This window comes from Vigna umbellata, chromosome 9 (assembly GCF_029865625.1).
Source record: "Vigna umbellata cultivar VRB3 chromosome 9, Vumbellata_1.0, whole genome shotgun sequence".
Classification (NCBI taxonomy): domain Eukaryota; kingdom Viridiplantae; phylum Streptophyta; class Magnoliopsida; order Fabales; family Fabaceae; genus Vigna; species Vigna umbellata.
Window position 1 is genome coordinate 5,548,871 of NC_142173.1, and position 20,622 is coordinate 5,569,492.

Below are 20,622 nucleotides of genomic sequence, written 5' to 3' on the forward strand. Positions count from 1 at the left end.
CTCATACGTGTATATTATGATTTTAATTCTTGTAAATATATGGTGCAGAGCTTTTTACGTACAAATTATTTAATTAAATACATTAAGACATTTAGTCTATTTTTTGGTGAATTTTATCAATATAGAATATAATATGACATTTAATTTATTTAAATTGGAAAATAATTTAAAATAATATACTTTGGACTAAATTATGTTTTAATTTAAATTTACTAGTAACGATGATGATGTTTGAATAATTGTAAAATCTTGAAAGCCTAAATTCACTCCAGTAAGTTGTGAAAATCTATCTGTAAAGTATTTATAAAGTGAGTTAATCGAATAAGTGAGAACAATGGAAGGTAAACTTTTTATGATAGTTATTGAAGTTTGCAACGTGAGAATGTATTTATTTACTTCCTTCCGGTCTGGTTATTCGCTAAGTTATACCTATCTTGTCAAAGTTTAGGAGAGACAATCTAATGATAAAATATTATTTCATTGTGTCTAGTTTCTATTACACAAGGATGTTCTATATAAGGAACAATCGACCAGCACCTAAAAGTTCAAACCTAAAAGTTCAATTGTACAATATAACATATTTCAACACTCCTCCTCAAGCTGGAGCATATAGATCATATATACCAAGCTTGGAACATATAAATTGAATCCTAGGCCCCCTTAGAGATTTGGTCATAATGTCTCCGAGTTGTTCATTAGAATTGAGAAACTCAGTAACTAGTTCCTTAGTCAACAACTTTTCTCTAACAAAATGACAATCAATTTCTATATGTTTTGTTCTCTCATGAAACACTGGATTGGAGGCAATATGAAGGCTGCTTCGTTGTCACAGTACAGTTTCAACGACTCATTTCCACAAAATTTCAACTCTTGGAGAAGTTGCTTGATCCACACAAGTTCGCATATAGTCAAAGCCATAGATCGGTATTCAGCTTCAGCACTAGATCTAGCAACAACACTTTGTTTCTTACTTTTCCAAGATATAAGGTTCCCTCCAAGTAGAACACAATATCCTGTAGTAGATCTTCGATCAATTGGAGAACTAGTCCAATTTGTATCACAATATCCTTCAATCTGAGTGCTTCCCTTGTCCTCATACAACAATCCCTGTCCTGGATTTCCTTTTATGTATCTGAGAATTCGAATCACTGCATTCCAGTGGTCAACATGTGGATTCTGCATAAATTGACTCACAACTCCCACTGGATAAGAAAGATCATGTCTTGTTATTGTAAGATATATGAGTTTTCCAACCAGCCTTCTATATCTCTCTGGATCTGAGAAAGGTTCACCTTGATCTCTCATTAGCTTTTGATTTGAGTCCATAGGACTATCAATAGGCTTGCAATTTGTCAAGCTTGTTTCCTCTAAAATATCAAGAGCATATTTCCTTTGTGAAATGATGACACCTTCTTTTGACTGTGCCACTTCAATACCAAGGAAGTATTTTAGACGACCCAGATCTTTAGTCTGAAAGTGGTTGAACAAATGATTCTTTAATTGAGTAATTGTAGTGTTGTCATTCCCTGTAATAACAATATCATCAACATACACCATGAGATAAACACATTTGTCAGGAGAAAAATGACCATAAAACACTGAGTGATCCGCCTCACATCGTTTCAATCCAAAATTTTGCACAACTCGACTAAATTTACCAAACCAAGCACGAGGTGATTGTTTCAAGCCATAGAGGGAACGATGTAATTTACAAACTAACCCAGAATCCTCCTGAGCAACAAACCCAGGAGGTTGCTCCATGTATATCTCCTCTTCCAGATCACCATGAAGAAAGGCATTTTTAATGTCAAACTGGTAAAGTGGCCAATAACGAATGGCAGCCATAGCAAGTAAAATACGAACTGTACTGGTTTTAGCCACAGGAGAAAAGGTATCACAATAATCAATGCCATAAACTTGAGTATATCCCTTAGCTACCAGACGAGCTTTTAGACGATCAATTTCACCAGTAGGACCAACCTTAATAGCATAAACCCATCGGCAGCCAACAGGGTTCTTACCATGAGGAAGAGGAACAAGGTCCCAAGTTTCATTGCGGTCAAGTGCCTGTATTTCATAACCATGGCTTGACGCCATCCAAGATGATCAAGTGCCTCATAAATATTATTAGGAGTCTTAAGAGAGGATAAGGAGGAAACAAAAGAGAAATAGGTAGAAGACAAACGATGATAACTCAAAAAATTATAAATAGGATATGGATTACGAGTAGAACGAATACCTTTTCGAAGGGCAATGGGCAAATTATCATCTGAGTCATTAGAAGACGAGAAGGATGAAGGATCCATGGTCTGGTGAGCTGATGGAGGAGGAGATGAGTCTAGATGATCTTCATTGTTATGAGCTTGAGATTGTCTTCTACGCTGATATGTGAGAAGAGGTGGAGGAACAATGTCATTCACATTTTGAGTTTGAGGTATAGAAGCAGGAATAACCAAGGGATCACACGATGGTAGAGGAAACATTTGTTGAACAGATGAACGATCCTCCACAGAGGATGAGAAAAACGGTGTATCCTCAAAGAATGTGACATCAACAGACATATAATATCTCTTGGTGGAGGGAGAATAACATTTATACCCTTTCTGAAGACGAGAATATCCCAAGAAGACACACTTAATAGCCTTTGCGGATAGCTTATCAAGACTTGGAGAAACATTATGGACAAAACATGTACACCCAAATACACATGGGGAGATATGATATAGAGTGTCATTTGGAAAAATGATAGAATGAGGAATTTTATTCTCAAGAGAGGAAGAAGGCATCCTATTGATTAGAAAACAGGCAGTGAGGACTGCATCGCCCCAGTGATGTACAAGAATATTAGTATTCAACATCAAGGAGCGTGCAGTTTCAATGAGATGTCTATTCTTTCTCTCTACAATACCATTTTGTTGTGGAGTGTGAGGACATGTTGACTGATGTAAAATTCCTTGGGAAGATAAGAATGAAGAACACGCTGAAGAAAAATATTCTTTAGCATTATCACTACGAAGGATTTTAATTGTCTTCCCAAATTGGTTCTTAATTTCATTAATAAAGGACACAAATATGGACAAAAGTTCAGATCTCTCTTTCATTAAATAAACCCAAGTACATCGAGAGAATTCATCAATGAAGGTTACAAAATAGTTAAAACCAAAAGAAGTGACACGACTTGGTCCCCAAATATCAGAGTGAATAGTTGAGAAAGGAGAATTACATAGTGTCTCAGACTTTTTAGGATGAGAAGATCTAACATGGTTTCCTAATTGACAAGACTCACAATCTAAGACTTGAATGTTCTTGAGACTTGGAACCATCATCTTCAATTTGGATAAACTGGGATGGCCCAACTGATCATGCAAAAGTTTTGGGGATGAAGTGGTAAAACAGGAAACTGATGAGCTATGCTTCAAAATATAAAGTCCTCGAGACTCATGTCCTTCTCCAATTAGGCGACCCGTACCATGTTCTTGTATAACAAAGGAATTAGCAGTAAAGGTTACAGAACAATTTAAGGAACGAGTCAATTGGCTCAAGGAGATTAAATTGTAAGGACAATGAGGAATATACAAAACATAATTTAAATTTAGTGAAGGGGATAAGGAAACTCTGCCAATTCCCTGAGATGCAACTTTGGATCCATTGGCAATAGTAATGAAATGAGGGATTTTCTGAAAGGACATGGAAGAAAATGAAGAAATAGTACCAGAGATATGGTTTGAGGCACCTGAGTCAAGGATCCATGGATTGTGACCTTCCACAGATTGAGATATACAGGCAGTTGACACATTGGACATGGAAGATGATTGGTCATGATTAGAAGATTTTCCAGACTTATACTTCAAAAATTCTTGGTATTCTTCATTTGAAATTTTGGGTCCAAGATCATCAGATTTCGAAACATGAGCGGCTTTGTCTGGATATCCATGTAAGGCATAACATTTCTCTCGAGTATGGCCTATTCTCTTATAATATGTGCACTGAGGAGGCATACCATGGCCACCACGTCCTCCTCGGTTGCCTCTGCCTCCTCCTCTTCCTTGTGGTGCTACCATAGCTGATGTTTCAATACCACCAATTGAACTTTCGTCTTTAACTAATGAAGGTACCCGAAGAAGTCGAGTAACTAAGCTGTCCATTGATGGAACTTGATCACCAGCTAACATTTGATCACGAACATGACCAAAATCTGAATGTAGACCTCTTAAAATTTAGACCATGTAAAACTTATCAAGCTTCTTGTTTAGGCCTTCTAAAGAATCAACCACAAAGAAATTCTTCAATTCTTCTACAGCAGCACGGGCCGTTCCTATGTAAGTAACCATATCATGATTGTTTTTTTTTAGGGAAGTCACTCTTTGAGTTGCATCAAAGAGGCGTTGCACATCGTTAGCAAAGATATCCTAAGCCTTTCTCCAAAAAGAGGAGCACGTTTATTAAGGTCTCAAAATTTCTAAGACTTCTTATTCAACAGATTACCATAGGACAACACATAGTTGAAAATCAAGCTTCTGCCATTGAGATTTCTCTTCTTCAGGAACGATGGAAACATCTTGTTCAAGATGATCATGGTATCCTTGACAAAGAAACCATAACTCCACGGAAGAAGACCAAGATAGATAGTTTTTCCAATTGAGTTTTGCAGAAGTAATGGTTGGAGTAGCAGAGAGAGACGGTGTTCCAAGACTAGCCATTATAAAGCCAAACAAGAAAAGAGGGGAAAAATGATTGTGGGAAGAAACCCTAAACGGAGCAACCCTCAACGGAACAACAAATCAGAGACCACAATACACTCAGGAGACGGAGGCGAAACGACCGACAGTGGGGCGGTGAAGATCCGTCACGGAAGAGGCGGCGCGTGAAGCCCACGCGCCCGAGAGAGGTCGGAAAGAAACGACGCGTGACGGTGCGTCGAGAGAGGGATGAGGCGGCGACCACCAGGGATGGGTCACGCTCGTCGAGGCGCACCGAACCCTTAACTTCGCCGGAGAAAAGGCTGCGACGGCGACGACGGCGGAAGCAACGGTGCTGACGACAAACCCTAACCTGCTCTGGATACCATGTTAAAGTTTACGAGAGACAATCTAATGATGAAAATATTATTTCATTGTGTCTAGTTTCTATTACACAAGGATGTCCTATATAAGGAACAATGAACCAGCACCTAAAAGCCCAAACCTAAAAGTCCAATTGTACAATACAACATATTTCAACATATCTTTTAATCATATTTTAAGTGAAATATACATTTAATGTTGATTGAGGTTAGGCTTGTCAAAACTGGTTGGTCATCTGGATATGTTATGGGTCAATTTATTTATGAGTTGTGGGTTAAATAGGTGAATTTAATTTAAAAAATATTATAATATTTTTAATGTTAATTTTTTTAATGAATTAAAAAGCATTGTAATATTAACATTATACTATTAATTTATTTTCAATTTTAAAAATATTATAATGCTCACATTAACCACTTAGAAACAAAATATTTTGTCATTCAAGTACATTTTTGTTGTGTATTAATTTAAAATACAAAATCAATTTTTGTAACATAAACTTTGAACTAAGGCCAAATAATTTTCATGTGTTTAGTATTAATTTAAAATTCACAACAAAAACATGTTTATCTTGTGAATTTTTTAATTGTGATAACTTTTTTAGTAATATACATTTGTCCTTTTTTTTACTAGATTTGGTTCGACACCCTTCCCTTTCAGAAATTGACATAAAAACTATACATTAACACCCTCATATACGTTTGAAAAATATTGCATACATCCTTTTTATTTATATATATATATATATATATATATATATATATATATATATATATGGATATGTATATGTATGTATATGTGTATGTGTATTTGTGTTGTGTGATAGAAGTGGAAGTGTTTAGAGGTAGCTCATGATGATAATTAAACCTAATGTAATAATAAATAACAACATGTATGGACTAAGAATATTTAAAAGAGATAGACTCTTCAATAAGATTATAACCATAAATACACTAATTAGTCTTTAAATAATGAATTATTTAATAAAATAGTAAAGACTTGTTGAAATCTTACTAAGTTAAAAAATAGAAAAAAAATATTAAGGTTCCAATAATTTGTGTACGGAAAGTTTTGTAATAAGAAGAAAGATGTAGTGTAAACTAACACTACTAGAAGGATAATGCTACATAAAAGGATGAATAAAGTTGTGAAAATAATATAGTATATATTAGATATGTTACGTGTGTATTTAGGAAGCTTAATTTCATATTACTGTATTAAAGAGTATAAAACATTATAATAATATTTAGTTTTTTTAAAATATAAATAATATAATACGGTAGTTCCAAAATGGTAACAAAAAATAAGTTAAGACTTATTCACCAAAACACTTAAGACAATGATACTATGTTCAACCAAAACACATAAGTCAATGAGTTTATGAAGGTTTCACAAGAGTAAAGGGAAACATGGAAAGTCTTATCCACCAATATGATCTCTTTAGTATGAAATCAAATGAAAACATAATATTTTTTCGAAGGAGAATTTATTAGGAAGAGATTATATAAGTGTGATCTAAGTCCAACCATCATAAGGGATTAATATCATTTTCAATAAAAAAACTCTTAAAGCAATAAATTTATGGATCTTCTTTCATTAGGAGGGTGAATAATGATTTTGAAATTCTTTGCAAACCAGCATCTAATGACTTATAAGGAGAATATATAAATATTGTAAGATGTTTAGACGTTGGTTTTTATAAGATGAGTAAATGGAAAACATTTTGAATAGCAAACCAATAAACCATATATTTTTATACTGGTTCACTCAACCTAAGCTACGTATAGTTCTCCCTTAAGAACTCTTAAAGGGTTCTACTAATCTTTTTTAAGATTACACGAGTTTTTTCTCTCCAAAATCTCACTGAGTATTCTCACTACTTATGAAACTAAGTATAACCCACTCCTAGTTGATTATTCTAACCACTCCTAGCACTAAGTATAACTCACTTCTAGTTGAGTATTCTAGCTACTCTTGGTTGAGTATTCTAGCCACTCCTGACACTGAGTATAACCCACTCCTAATTGAGTACTCTAGTCACTCTTAGCATCAAGTATAACCCAATCTTAATTGAGTATTCTAGCCATTCCTGACACCTCTAGACAACATGTCTAGTTTGAGTTTATCCTCTTCATCCCTAGATAATTGTCTAGAACGAGTTTAGCCTTCAAGATTTATTCCTAGAAAATTGTCTAGAATAAGTTTACCCACTCATGGTTGTAAGTGTTTTATTCTCTCCAGAACATACAACAAATGCACTACGGGGTAATACAAGGTACAAATGTTTAACTCTCATAGAGAGGATATGTGTACATTTACAATTTGACACTTGTCTAGCTACAAACTTGAGTAATTCTCTAAGAGAGGATAAGTATGATGATGTTTAGTATTGCAACTTGTAGGTTGCTTCCTTTGCTGAAGAACATCAGACGATGTAAGCTTGATGAGCAACAATATTGATCTTCAATCTTGATGCTTGGCCTTTCTCTTTTTCTCTTCTCTTCAGTGAGGTTGTTCCTTAGATTTGAGAAGTATCAGATGATGTAAGCATGAAAAGTAGTAAGGCAAATACTTGCTCTGTTTCTCTTCTCTTTTGTTCTTCAATGAAGGTAATTCCTTTTAGTGAAGAGTTATATGTGATGTAAACTCTAAGAAACAACATTGTTGATCATTCAACTAATGTGATTTGGACGCTCCTTCTCTTCTTTATTCCTTCTAGATGAAAGAGCTTTAGACGATGTGTATAATCTTGGTGAGCAACAAAGTGAATTCTCAATGATGCTCTCTTTCTTTTCTTCTCTTTTTTCATTATGCTCTCAACTTCATTTTTATTCTTCATATTATTTCAACCTCAATTATTTCAACCTCATTTCTTTTATCTTTTTCTTTACTTCATCCCATCTTAGGCATAATACCTTATCACTCTCTTTTTCTTTTCTTCATCTCTCCATGTCTTCATCATGTTTTTGATTTGAAGAGCATCATTTTGTATATGCGCTGAGGTGAAGTAGAGTAAATCATTTGTGAATGTATTTCTTCATTTTCCCTCTTTTTTCACCTTTTCTCTCTTCCATATTCTCACCTTCTCTACATCTTTTTCTATTATCAAAACATTATCTTCAGTTAGTCTTCTTTCTATAGGTCCCTATGAAATATGATCGTTGGATGCTAAGTTGATTTACAAGAGAGTAGACAACCTTTTAGGTGAGATTCATCAGAGGTACATTGCTTTATTCAAAGTTTTCATTTAGAAGTAGTTTGTATGACTCTGTCGTTGAGATTGTTGATAGGGGGAGCACATGATTAGTTGAACCCATAATCTCTGTGATATTAGTTTTTGATGATGACAACACATAGTTAATAAAAACACATGTATATGTAATGTGTTATATGCTTATATGATTATTGTGAGATTTGTACAAGCATAACTGTGAATATATTATGTTGATTATTGCATACTATTGTGTTTGAAATGTGATTATATCTGTGTATGCATAATATGAGTTTTAAAAGGGAAAAACCACATGCACCAAGCATATATGCATGACTTAATCGATTACAATGGTGGGTTAATCAATTAAGGTCATCAAATAGCTTAAGCTTTAAACTGTGACAAAACAACAAGTTTTAAATCGATTAGGTTAGTGGTTAAATCGATTAAAACTCGTGTGTTTGCACAAATCTTTTTCAAGTGTGCTGTGATGGATTTTGAGAAGAAATTTTTTCAAAAATATTCTAAGTGACTTAATCGATAACATGGATCTTGTATTCAATTAAGTTTGTTAAAGATTTGAAAAACTGTTTCATTGCTTGACACAATGGTCATATTTTTGAATATGTTGACCAAACATTTATTGCAAATCGATTACATTAAATGAGCATTCAATTAATGACTTTGACTGTTGTTAATCTGTTATATCTGTGAAATGAATTCGATTAGATTAATAGCATAATCGATTAAAACGCGTCTGATTTGATTTACTCTATATATAGATGCATGATTTTAAATTCTGTAAGACAATTGTGATTAACACTTTCATATAAGTTTCAGATTAAAGCTTTGAAGTTTTACAAAAGAGAGAAACGCTCCAAGAAACAAGAATTGTCGTGGTGTACAAGTCTTGAAGATTTCTTGAGGAGCAAGATTGATTGATTTGTAAAGTCTGATCATTTTCCACAATAGAGGTGCATACTACTGGATCAGGAGCTCTTGAAAACGCTTAGTGTTGTTGTTTCGCTGTAGTGTATACAGGAAGAAGAACGTGGTTCTTGACTTTGAGGGGGATCTCAAAGGGTTGACTGTAGGAGATGATTGTTCTTGCTGCTAGTCTGTTTGTATTTTCCTATATTAGATTAGTCAGTTAGAGAGGTCATTTACATTTTGACATTGTGGTCGCTGTAAATCCCTTGTTGTGGAAACTCAGATCTCTATAGTGCATTGGCTTTCAATCTCGGGTTGAGTGGAAGGACACTGGATGTAGGCAGTGGCCGAACCAGTATAAAAATCAGAGTTTGAATTCTCTTCTCCCTATCTCTCTGCATTTAATTGATTGCATATTATCTGTACTCGAATATGCATATTGTTACATTGCATACATTTTTACTTGCGATTCAAGTAAAGTTTAAAGACTTACAGTTTCGTGAAAAAAGATTTCAAAAGGGATTATTTTTATACATCACCAATTCACCCCCTCTTGGTGTGAGAAATGAAGCACATCTTTTTTAACAGTCATAGTAGAGGTCTTTAGAAAATTAGCTCTAGAATGATCTTTGCTCCTCCCAACGTCTTTATCCAGCATGTGCTGATGTTCCGATGAATCCATTGTGTATTGCTATTCTGCACAGATAACAAAGGCAAGGTATACATGTAAAATAATACTTTACAATACATGCATTAAATGTTTTGATTGTTTATAGCCGTTAACTTATACTGTTTGGTTAGAACATCTTGTCATTCGTCTTGTCAGTAATTAATGTGTCATTCAAGTATATTTTTCAATGAAGGTTGGACGATGTATAACGCTTTTGACAGTAGACAACATAAGTCATTAGATTCTTATGAAAAGTTGTTTTATATTTATATTTTAGTGCGCTTTTCATTAGACGATGTTCTTTATAAATATTTTCATTTATAAAACTACTTTTGACATGGTTTATTTAAGCTTCAGTGTTATTACAATTCTCAAGAAAAAAATATTTAATTTTGATAGCCAGAGAGCATATCCTACTATTTTGTGCATATTCCTAGAATAGTTATGACATATTGTTCTCTTTGTCTCTACATTAGTATAACTCCTTAAGTATATTATCTCTAAGGCTTTCATGTAGACTTTCCTAAATGATCAAACACTTCTTGTAGATGATGTGGTAGGAAATATAAACATTAGAGAAACATTGTTGTGTACATTCTTATTTTGAGAAGACTTTGTATTAGTATTTGAGCGATTTGTGTGGCTTCTCGTATAGACCCTTAGGTTTTCATTTGACTCAAGTAAGTTCTTAGACATTATATGTTAAGTAGAATTCTCGTCTTGAAAGGATATTTCGTTTAGTACTTATTGTTAAACATCAAAACTAGGGTTGCTAGACGGTCTAGATTCTCTAGACGATCTTGACTAAACAATATGAGCGCAACAAGCTTTTCTTTCTATTATCTTTTCACGTTGTTATTCTTTGTATGTTATCTTTCTTGCGTTATCATCAACAAATTCTTTTCTTCAAGCTTTATTTATATATAACTTCTCTTGAAAGATGACCGTTCAACAGAAAGTTGACTTCTAAAGAGTTGGTAACCTTTAGATGTAAAGTTAGACTTTAGTCTACTTTATGGGGTTCAGAGCTTTTTCTCATAGACTTAAGCAAAACTTGAGCTTGTACAATGTTACAAAGTAGATGGTTTCAAGGGAAACATTCCAAATATGTTCTTCTTCTCTCACATCTTCTTTTTGGGTGTAGTGATTTTGATAATATCTTTCTACTTTATTCATCTATATGAATATTAATAAACAGAATATACAACCATCAAAGTACTTTTTCGTACATGCATTAAATGTTTTGAGCGTTGAGAAGCATTGGACAGTGTAGCGTGTTCAAGACATTTTATCACTTGTCTTTTCACTAATAAATACATCATTTGATAAGACATACAACATATAATCATCCGATGGTATAAACATGAGATGATTTTTCAAAGGCTAAAGCATTTAGCGGTCATTCATCAAACAATGTATTTTCTAGAAAGCTTTGCTTGACATAAAACTGTATTGAGCAAAGATTCCTTTTGACATTAGTGTTATACAAGAGATAGACTTTAGTTTTCATAAGACGCTAACTTGTTTTGCTCATATAATCTATTAGATGAATGCAATGAAAGATACTTTCTTTCAAATGTTGTTTATGATTCTCTAATTTATTTAAACAATCTAGTCTAGAAAACATTATATATTATCTTGGTTCCAAACTTTATAAAGTATTTATTCTTTAGAAACTTATTACTTTAAACATCTTTTCATACAAAACAATATTTTGTTGAACACATTTTGTTAAACCTAAAAAACTTGGGTTGCTTAGACGGTGTATTCTCTAAATGATCTTGTCTTAACAATCTCTCCCTTTTTTACTTTTAATAAATACTCATGCTAAACAAAATAACTTTAAAAAAATGTTTAGACCTTTGTATCACAGAATGAATATTCTTGAAAAAAATATCAGAGCAAATATGAAATGTTTATGTCAAAATTATTATCAAAGCTTTAAGGTGTACATATTAAACCATTGTATCGAAGTACGAATGTATTTTAGTAAGGAAGTATCGGAGCGGAATATGATTATTAGTTATTCATCTGAGCAAACATATAATTAGTTTTTCACGTATAAGAGGATATCGTCTAATCATTTTTAGAGTAAAATATTATTAGATTGTAATGGAACATATATGAGATTTTTATCATCAGACAATTATCACTTTGTAAAGAATATGACTTCCTTAAGCCATGTTTATGCATTATATGATATGGAACAACAAAAACAATTGTAATGTCAGAGCATAAACACTTTTTTGTATACTAGAGCATAAGTATAAACATAGATATTCACACATGTATCGGGGTACAAATATAAGAATTAAAGCATACAGACGATCAATACAAAAAAATTATATTTCAACAAATAAGCATTACGACGCAATATCATATTATTACATTTCTCCCCTGAATGTAATATTTATCCGGTTTAGAATTTTCTCCCCTATTGGATAAACATCGAAAAGGGATAAGAAGAAAAGCATCAAGGAACGACTGAAGAAAGATAGGGTGGTGGAGGTCGTGGTTGGGAAAAGGAGGATAAGAGAAAAGGAAAACTTAAAGGATGGAATTGGTGGGAAGGGGTAAATGGAAGGCTAAAAGAGAAAGGGTTTCGAGGAGGATGAAAGAAGGGAATATTTTGATGGAAGGCTGGAGGGTTTGGCGAGGGAAAGATAGAAAGGTTTTTTGAGACTGTTTAGAAATTTAGGATTTCTAAAAGGAAGTGCTTTCAAGGAGAAAGAGGGAGAGGAAAATAATAAGACTTGAGAGATTATGGGAAATATAAGAGTTTTTAGGGAAAAAAACATGAAAGATTTGAGGCGGTTGTAATTGAGTGTAGTAATGGTTTTTTGGAAACAATGCTCGAGGGTTATAAATGCCATCAAATCGCAATTAATGAATTTGCTAAATTTAGATAAGGTGACAAAGATTCAAGATCTTTCTTCAACCTTAACGGTCCTCAAAAGGATCATCTAGTTGTTCTCAGAAGTAAACTAGTTATGCATCTGTTTCATCTGTAGATGATATGTCCTTTGATGTTTTTCACTAAATTCAATGTATGAGTACTAGACGTATTGAAGTATAACATTCACACAATATGGTTCATGCCTAAGATTTTTCAAATATTCAAATATTTCTTCAATTAAGGGTTTTGCAAAACTATCAGCAAGCTACTTTTCAGTTTATATATATTGTAAATCAATAATTGTTTTTTTGAACATAATCACGAATGAAGTGATCACTAGTACAAAAAAAAGCTTTTCATACCTATTAAAAAAGGTTTTTTATATCTATTTTCGAGTAGGTATAGAAATAGGGGTATAGAAAGTTTTCACCTTTTTGCACCGGTTCTTGCTTCGGTATAAAAGTTGATATTCATACCTGTCATTCTGGGAGCAGGTATAAAAAGTCATAATGAAAAAAACCATTTTTACACCTGCTGATTGCACAACAGGTATAAAAGAATCTTACTTTTATATCTGTAGCTATTATAACAGGTATAAAAATAACATTTTGTTTTTGAATATTTGATTTGTATGTGCTACTATCGTATAAAATTCAATTTCATAATTCTAAATAATTAATAACTTGAAACGGTTACACATAGAAATGGAAAATTACATTATTTGTAATCCAACTTAAAAAATTAACAATTACATTGTCTATAATTCAATAACTTGTCTTTCTAACAATTAATCACTTGAAGAATTCGATAAGCAATTTATCACCTAGACTCAGCTTCTTAAAGTGTGAATCATATTCTTCTAGTAGATCAAACTCAAATGCAGTCATGTCAATAGCTCGAACCAGGCTCTTATTACCCACTTTTCCACTTCCATTAGACCTTTAAATTGGAGGTAGAAATAAAATTATAAAAATGAGACTAATTAATTGTCCAATTTCATGTGAAATATCTATTATGTTTTATTTAAAGATTAAAACAAGAATAGAAAAGAGGAAGGCCAACTTTAGCCCATACGGTGGACAATGAAAGGAAAACCCATGCTACCAACTTAATTATATTTTTTTTATACAAATTAGCACCTACATGCCAAGACCGTAATAGCATCTTTAAATTATTTAAAAGTTTCAGAAGAACACTCATTTTATCTGGACCATGAACGATAGCTAGCCTTGTTAAAAAAAAAAACTCTTCAGCATATACCACATGGCAGAAACCATTCAAATGCATCATAAGATGGAATGAAAAGACATCTTTTGCTAGCCTAGATAAACAACATATACACTTATCAAACAAAACTTCTAACAACAAAATGACTAAAGTTGTATGTTTGGAATAGAAGGAATAATACTCCACCAATTATTGTACCAAAAACATATTTTCTTAAACCATCATGGCTTAAATAAAATACGTTAATTAAACTTTTATGATTTAAGTTTACATAAACAATTACCAACAAAGAAGACTAACATATTAAAGTAACTAAATTAGATATTTAACAAATTATTATTAAAAACAAATACCCCGACGGCCCTCCCATGCCCTCCTTTTTATAACTTATCCAATTCTTTAAAACCACCAATTTATATTGATTCTATAAACAAAAATATAAGGTGGTCTACCACTAACTTCTTATTTCTGTACCTATTGAAATTTTTCAGTAGCATCTAACTACATCCCCACTATTTTACTCTAATTCTATACCACTGAACTTTATCTCTTTCTTTGCCTTTTCTAAAAGTAATTAAGAAACCATATTCACTCTTCTGCAACTATCAAAAATTCTGAAATAAAAACGTAGTCAATACATCTTCTATAGGCAAATAAACTAGATGAAAACCATACATTACTTATTACATCTAGGTTCAACCAGCATTTATTTTTAAAGAGAAATAACATCTTCAAAAGTGAAAATACAAGTAACAAGACTGCTGAAATCAGAATATTCAAGCTTAAACTAATTGCTTTTTAGTAAGATTCAACAATTGAAGTAAAGATTTCAAGTACTCAATATCCTTCACATATTCAAGCAAAGAATGAACTATGAATCATACACAAGCATGATTTGTAAAAAGATACAGACAATAATAATACAATGTAACTAAATAACAATTCTATACCAAATTAATCAGAGGAAAAACTATGGAAAGCAGAGGAAAAAGGCCCCTGCTTCAGCTGTTGTTTTACATAATTTTTTCCACTATCACTAAACATCAAAGAATTTTAATAGCCACAATTTTCAAATTAAAAGGAAAATAATAACATCTAGGCAACAAAAATCAGTAATGTTACTATCACCATAGCATCACAATGAATTTCATTCACCTTAACATTCCAACCAACATTTCACGGCAAAAACCAGCGGCTTTAATTCCTTCTGCTAGCAACATATTACCTGCTCTTCAAGCTTTACGAAACCATATTTCACAAAAAATGTTATTAAGATCATTGCTTCATATACCAACTGAATCCCTCACAACACAATCACTGACCTAAAACCATTCACTCAGGGATTACAGTAAAAAAAATTCTAGTCATTTCGTAGCTTATAGCTAAGTAGATATCAAAATAAAGTCTACATCTTCCACAACCATTGGCTACTTGATATTGCACGGAGAGTCACAGAATTACACAAATTCATTATAAAATCTCCAATTTCTACCGAAAGTCTTCATAAGCACATGAAAATAGCACACACAAAAAACTAAGTCAAGTAATTACATCAAATATATGCTGAAAAGAAATTGAGGAGAAAAAAAATCAATCATTCAAATTCAAGGGACAATAAACAAATATATCCATCCAAGGGAATGACCAAAACAAAAATTACAGAGCTAATTAAACAAAAGTAGCATTAACTTTAGGCCATTTAGACATCATCACCAAAGAAAAAGACAAAATACAAGCCATGAATAACCAAACAAGATTTCCCAATGCATTTCGGTGTGACATCAGCAAGAATGAAAACTAAGGCAAGCACACAAAGCTAATCCAACATCTTATACCCGACACATGAATGGACCTGGATGTACCCCAATATGTATTAGCTGCTCCATACAACAATCAGTTCTTCAAAGTAAAACCATTTCCAACTGCAATTAGACAGGTAAGAAAAGGATAAGCAAAAGAACACAGAATATCATAGAGTTCACTTTTTTAATAAGATGTTCAATACAACATAATGAAAACAATATTAGGACCAACAATTGTCAAACTAATCCAAAAATAATTGACTCAATCAGAGTCTTATTCCTTTGTATAATCGCACACAACAAAATTAAAAATTTAAAGCAAAAATTGAAAATTGTATTATTATCTTCAACACATACCTTTTGGAAATAAGTTCCCAATAACTCTGGATAAATTACAACGTCCCAAACTCAATGTCCTAAAACCCCTTTGGCACACTCCTTCATATACCTGAGATTTATCCAAAATAAATCAACCAAACATAACAAAATTGCATCAAAGTAGGCAGAGAAAACTTATCAAAATTCGAAGTTAAATAATGAATGGCAAATCAAGGGGCGAGAGAGATGAAGGGTTGATCAATACAGGTTCAGCGTCAGCGTGACAGATGAATTTAGCGGGCAGCGATCGGAGGAGAGTAACATCATCCTGAAGCTGCTTCATGCTCACGAGGATCCCATCGATAGCGTCGCGGCACCAGAGGCGAAAGTCAGACAAAAACTGATTGTTCCTACTTCGAGCGGTGTGAAGCTTCTTCGTAGGCTCACCGATGTTCATGTGCATGTCCTTTTTGTTAGCTCTCCAATTGAACTCTCCATTCTCAATGCGCCTCTCTATTTCCTCCAAACCTTCGAGAATGGAGTTTTTGTCGCTCGCACTTTATCAAACCCTAAACAAAGAACAGTGAGTGTTTAGCTGAGCCTTGAATTAGAAGAGTGAAAGATTGTGACTGACCGTGAGCAATCGACGCATGCGCTCTTCTTCCATTTTATGCCTTGCTTGTAGAGTTGTTTGTCGAAGGAGATCGACTCCGTAAACCTCTCCACGACGTCAGTTACACCTTCTTAGAACTGCTTCCATCTCCACTACGAGAGCAACCACAACCCACCGAAGCAACAAACGCGAACATAACCTGATGCATCCATGAGCATAGCCACAATTGCTATAGAAGAGAGAGAAAGGAATCGTAGAGAGAAAGATGGAGAAGAGAAAAGTGAATCGAGAAAAATGATTTAGGATAGAATGTCAAAATTTTTATACCGATTATATTATCTGACCGGTGTAGAAATTAACAACGTTTATACCTAATATAAGATTAATAGGTATGGAAAAAGTAATTTTTTACACCTATCTCGAGGATAACCGGTACAAAATACTTATTTATTATTTTTTATTCCTGTTCTTAGTAAAATAGGTATAAAAAAAATTTCTTTTATTTACAATACTGTCATCGTATTAATTTTTATACCTAGTAAATTTCTAACAGATTTAAAAAATGGGTATAAAAAACATTTTGCACTAGTGGATGTTTTATTTCAATATGTTTAACTCTTGAATGCAGAACAGGATTTTTAGACAGGTAGATAGCGAAATTATTATAAAAAAAGATAGGAATTTTACTCTAGTGTATGCCATAGTCTTCAAGTTGATTTCTAATCAAAAGAAGTTGAGAGCAAAAGCTAGCTACTAATATGTATTCTACTTCAACTGTGGAAAGATCAATTTTCCTTGTTTCTTACTTCTCTAGGAGACGAGATTTCCTCCTATGAAGTAACATCCTCCAATTGTACTTTTTCTTTCAATTTTTTCTTTTGTGTAATCTACATTGCAATATCCCTACAATCTATAAAATTATCTTCTTTCAAAGCATAGACCACGATTAAATGTTCCAATGAGATAGTGAAAGATGTGTTTAACAACAATTAAGTGATTTTTTTTCTAAGATTTGATTGAAATCTAGCACACAAACACACGCTAAACATAATTTCGGGCCTAGAAGTTGTAATATATAGAAGTGAACTTATCATCTGTCGATAAATGGTGTTGTCTACTTTTGCAGAGCTTTCTTCTAGTCCCAAACTAGTTATTGGATGCATTGTGTTGATAGGGGGAGCTATATCTAGCTATACCCATCTCATATATATGTTTTTCATGATGAACAAAAAAAATGTTTTATGGTTTCTTATATATATATATATACATGTATATATATATATGTATATATATATATATATATATATATATATATATATGTTTTTTGTTTGTAAATGAATCATGAGTTTTAACATATTACACATTACATTTATGGTAGAAATAATCGATTAGACATTGTATATAATCTGTTAGATTTCTTTAAATATCAATATATGCTTAACAGGGGTAAATAGTTGTGTAATAATTGATTACATTAGTTGTATAATCGATTAAAACATGTTGTTATGCCAACATGTGTTTGATAAGTGTATTGATATGTTTGGAGAGGAAATTGATTTGAATATTTGCTTAAGTGTTGAACATAACCGATTACATAAGTTTCCTAATCGGTTAAAATGTTTATCTTGTGAAAATCAATTTCATTTAAAGCCTTAACTGTTTATAATGGTCATAGGAATTGGATTTTGGCTTTTATGAATTACATAAGCGATTGCATGCGCTGTATAATCTGTTAAATCTGAACCAGATGTAAAACTGTTATAGTAGAAGGAAAAACTTAACAAATTACATTAATTGGGTAATCGATTAAATTACGTCAAGATTCAAAAATCCTATAAATAATTGTCTTGCGCGCTGTTTCAAAACAATATAATGAACTATAAATTTCATAACTAACTTTTTAATTGAGTATTAATTGCAAGAGTGTCTAAGAACAAGTCTTGGAAACCCAAAGATCACATTTGGGTTAATCATCAAGATTCTAGCAAGAAAATTGAGTTGAAAGAGTTCTGATAAATTTTGCACTGCTGGTGTACTATTGTGAAGATCAGATTCATCATTTGCAACCAAAGGATTGTGTTTTCCTGTGCAGGTTAGCCAGGAGGAGAGAACCGTGGTGTTCTATAATGAGAGTTGAGATTTCTCTCAAGGTGTTTAGAGAGTTGGGATTGCTCTCTGATTTGGTAAGATTGTGAGGTTGTTTACATCTTTTATTAAAAAGTGTTTTTGAGTGGGGGAGAAGTACATTGAAAGGTATATCTCTATATTCTTGTAACTCAATCATTATAGTGGAATCCCTTCAACTAAGGTTGTTGAAGGAAGACTGGATGTAGGTTTGGTCGAACTAGTATATATTATTGTGTTGATCTTTCTCTCTTTTCTCTTTTATTGTTGATTCATATACTTATTTTATTGATTTTAAGAAAACTGAAAGATTTTGCAAAGCTTTTTAAAAAAACAAGTCTTTAAAGAAAAATCCAATTCACCCCCTCCCCCCTCTTGGCTTGAGATATAAGGCATCATTTTTCTAACAATTGGCACTAGAGCTAGGAATTCGAAAATTTCTCAAATTTTAATCGGTTAGGTTTTTCGTATAATCGATTAAAAATTGTTGATGGCCAGTATATCTCGAAGTATGACTAAGTGTAATTGATGATGAGAATAATTTTTTCTTGAATTCAATAGGCCAAGATATATGGGATTTTGTGATTAAGAGTTCTCATGAGCCTATCAAGACAAGAATATTAAGGAGATCAAATCAAATGGAGAAATGATTCATCAACATCCTGAAACCTGCAAAAAGTCCTGAGAATGAAGAAACATATATGATGAGAGAAAGGTTCTCAAAGGTTTTGACATGCAAAAGGAAAACTGACTTCAATCTTGAAGAAGATAAAAAACATTCTACAGAGCAAGATCTGCAACAAGAAAGTGAAGGCATGAAAGATGTAAGCAACACCCTGAACAACAAACAAAATTAAGCATGATGGCCACATTTGCACAGGCTGGAAACAGTGAAGAAAAAAGTGAAAAAGAGATTATGTGGTATCTTGAAAAAGGATGTTCTAGACACATGAGTGGAGATCCTACAAGGTTCAACAACCTATCCTACAAAACAAGTGGTCATGTCACATATGGAGGCGACAATAAGGGTAAAATTGGTGGCATCGGTAAAATACAAACACCATCCTCATATATCATTAAAAATGTCATACTTGTTGTGGGCTGAACCATAACTTGCTTAGCATTAGCCAACTATGTGATAAGAGATTAAAAGTTACTTTTGAACCAAATCACTGTTTACTTTGGCATGCTTCTTCAAATGAACTTGTGTTAATTGGCAAGAGATAAAACAACATATATGGTTCATTTTAAGAAGACTTAATGGAAGCAACTCCACACTTCAAGTGAGAACTCTCCCAAACTCAGAATGGATGCAACGAAATGGAGGAGTAAATGATGTTTCTGGTGCACGCCAAGTGTTTGATGAATGGTTCAGTGGAGGTTTGGTGAGTATGTGAGGTTTCTCAAGCTCAGAAGGCCTTCCAAAGGGGAAGGAAGCTAGAGGAAGAGGTGCAATTAGCACTAGAGGGTTTGAACTATGAGGATATGACTGACCCAATCTCAACAACATTTCATTATCTCATTAAAGTTGCTTTTTGCATGGAGATGCACCTCTCTTTTATAGGTGAAGAGAGAGCTCTAAAGCTGATCTATCAAGCTATAAAGAATGACAAAAGAAGTGTGTTGAAGATGCAATCCAAGCTCGGCTCTCAAGTCTCACATGAAACACATTAAAAACGTGTTTTAAATGCTGAAAAATCTGGTGCAAATTGGCTGAGCGTAAGCAGCAGGTGGCTTAGCAAATCTAGAAGCCAATTCTCTTTGTAAT

At 33.0% G+C, this 20,622-nt stretch overlaps 1 protein-coding gene across 4 annotated transcripts; it reads right to left on the reverse strand.

Moving 5' to 3' along the window:
* Nucleotides 1–13,475: 13,475 nt before the first annotated feature.
* Nucleotides 13,476–17,042, reverse strand: LOC148192397 (uncharacterized). 4 transcript variants are annotated; one of them, XR_015781853.1, is made up of 6 exons: nt 16,752–17,042; nt 16,383–16,686; nt 16,157–16,247; nt 15,833–15,919; nt 15,153–15,234; nt 13,476–13,709 (listed from the first exon to the last, which is right to left on the reverse strand). XR_015781853.1 is itself a non-coding variant. In XM_088098053.1 (4 exons), exons 2-4 carry the CDS (start codon nt 16,578–16,580, stop codon nt 15,891–15,893), a joined length of 318 nt encoding a protein of 105 aa, XP_087954179.1. In that variant the 5' UTR covers nt 16,581–16,686; nt 16,752–17,041; the 3' UTR covers nt 15,533–15,890. The 4 variants fall into 4 exon arrangements, 1 of the variants encoding a protein (XP_087954179.1); XR_015781854.1 differs by lacking the exon at nt 15,153–15,234; XR_015781852.1 differs by lacking the exon at nt 13,476–13,709 and having other exon boundaries at nt 14,924–15,234.
* Between the last annotated feature and the right edge of the window lie 3,580 nt (nt 17,043–20,622).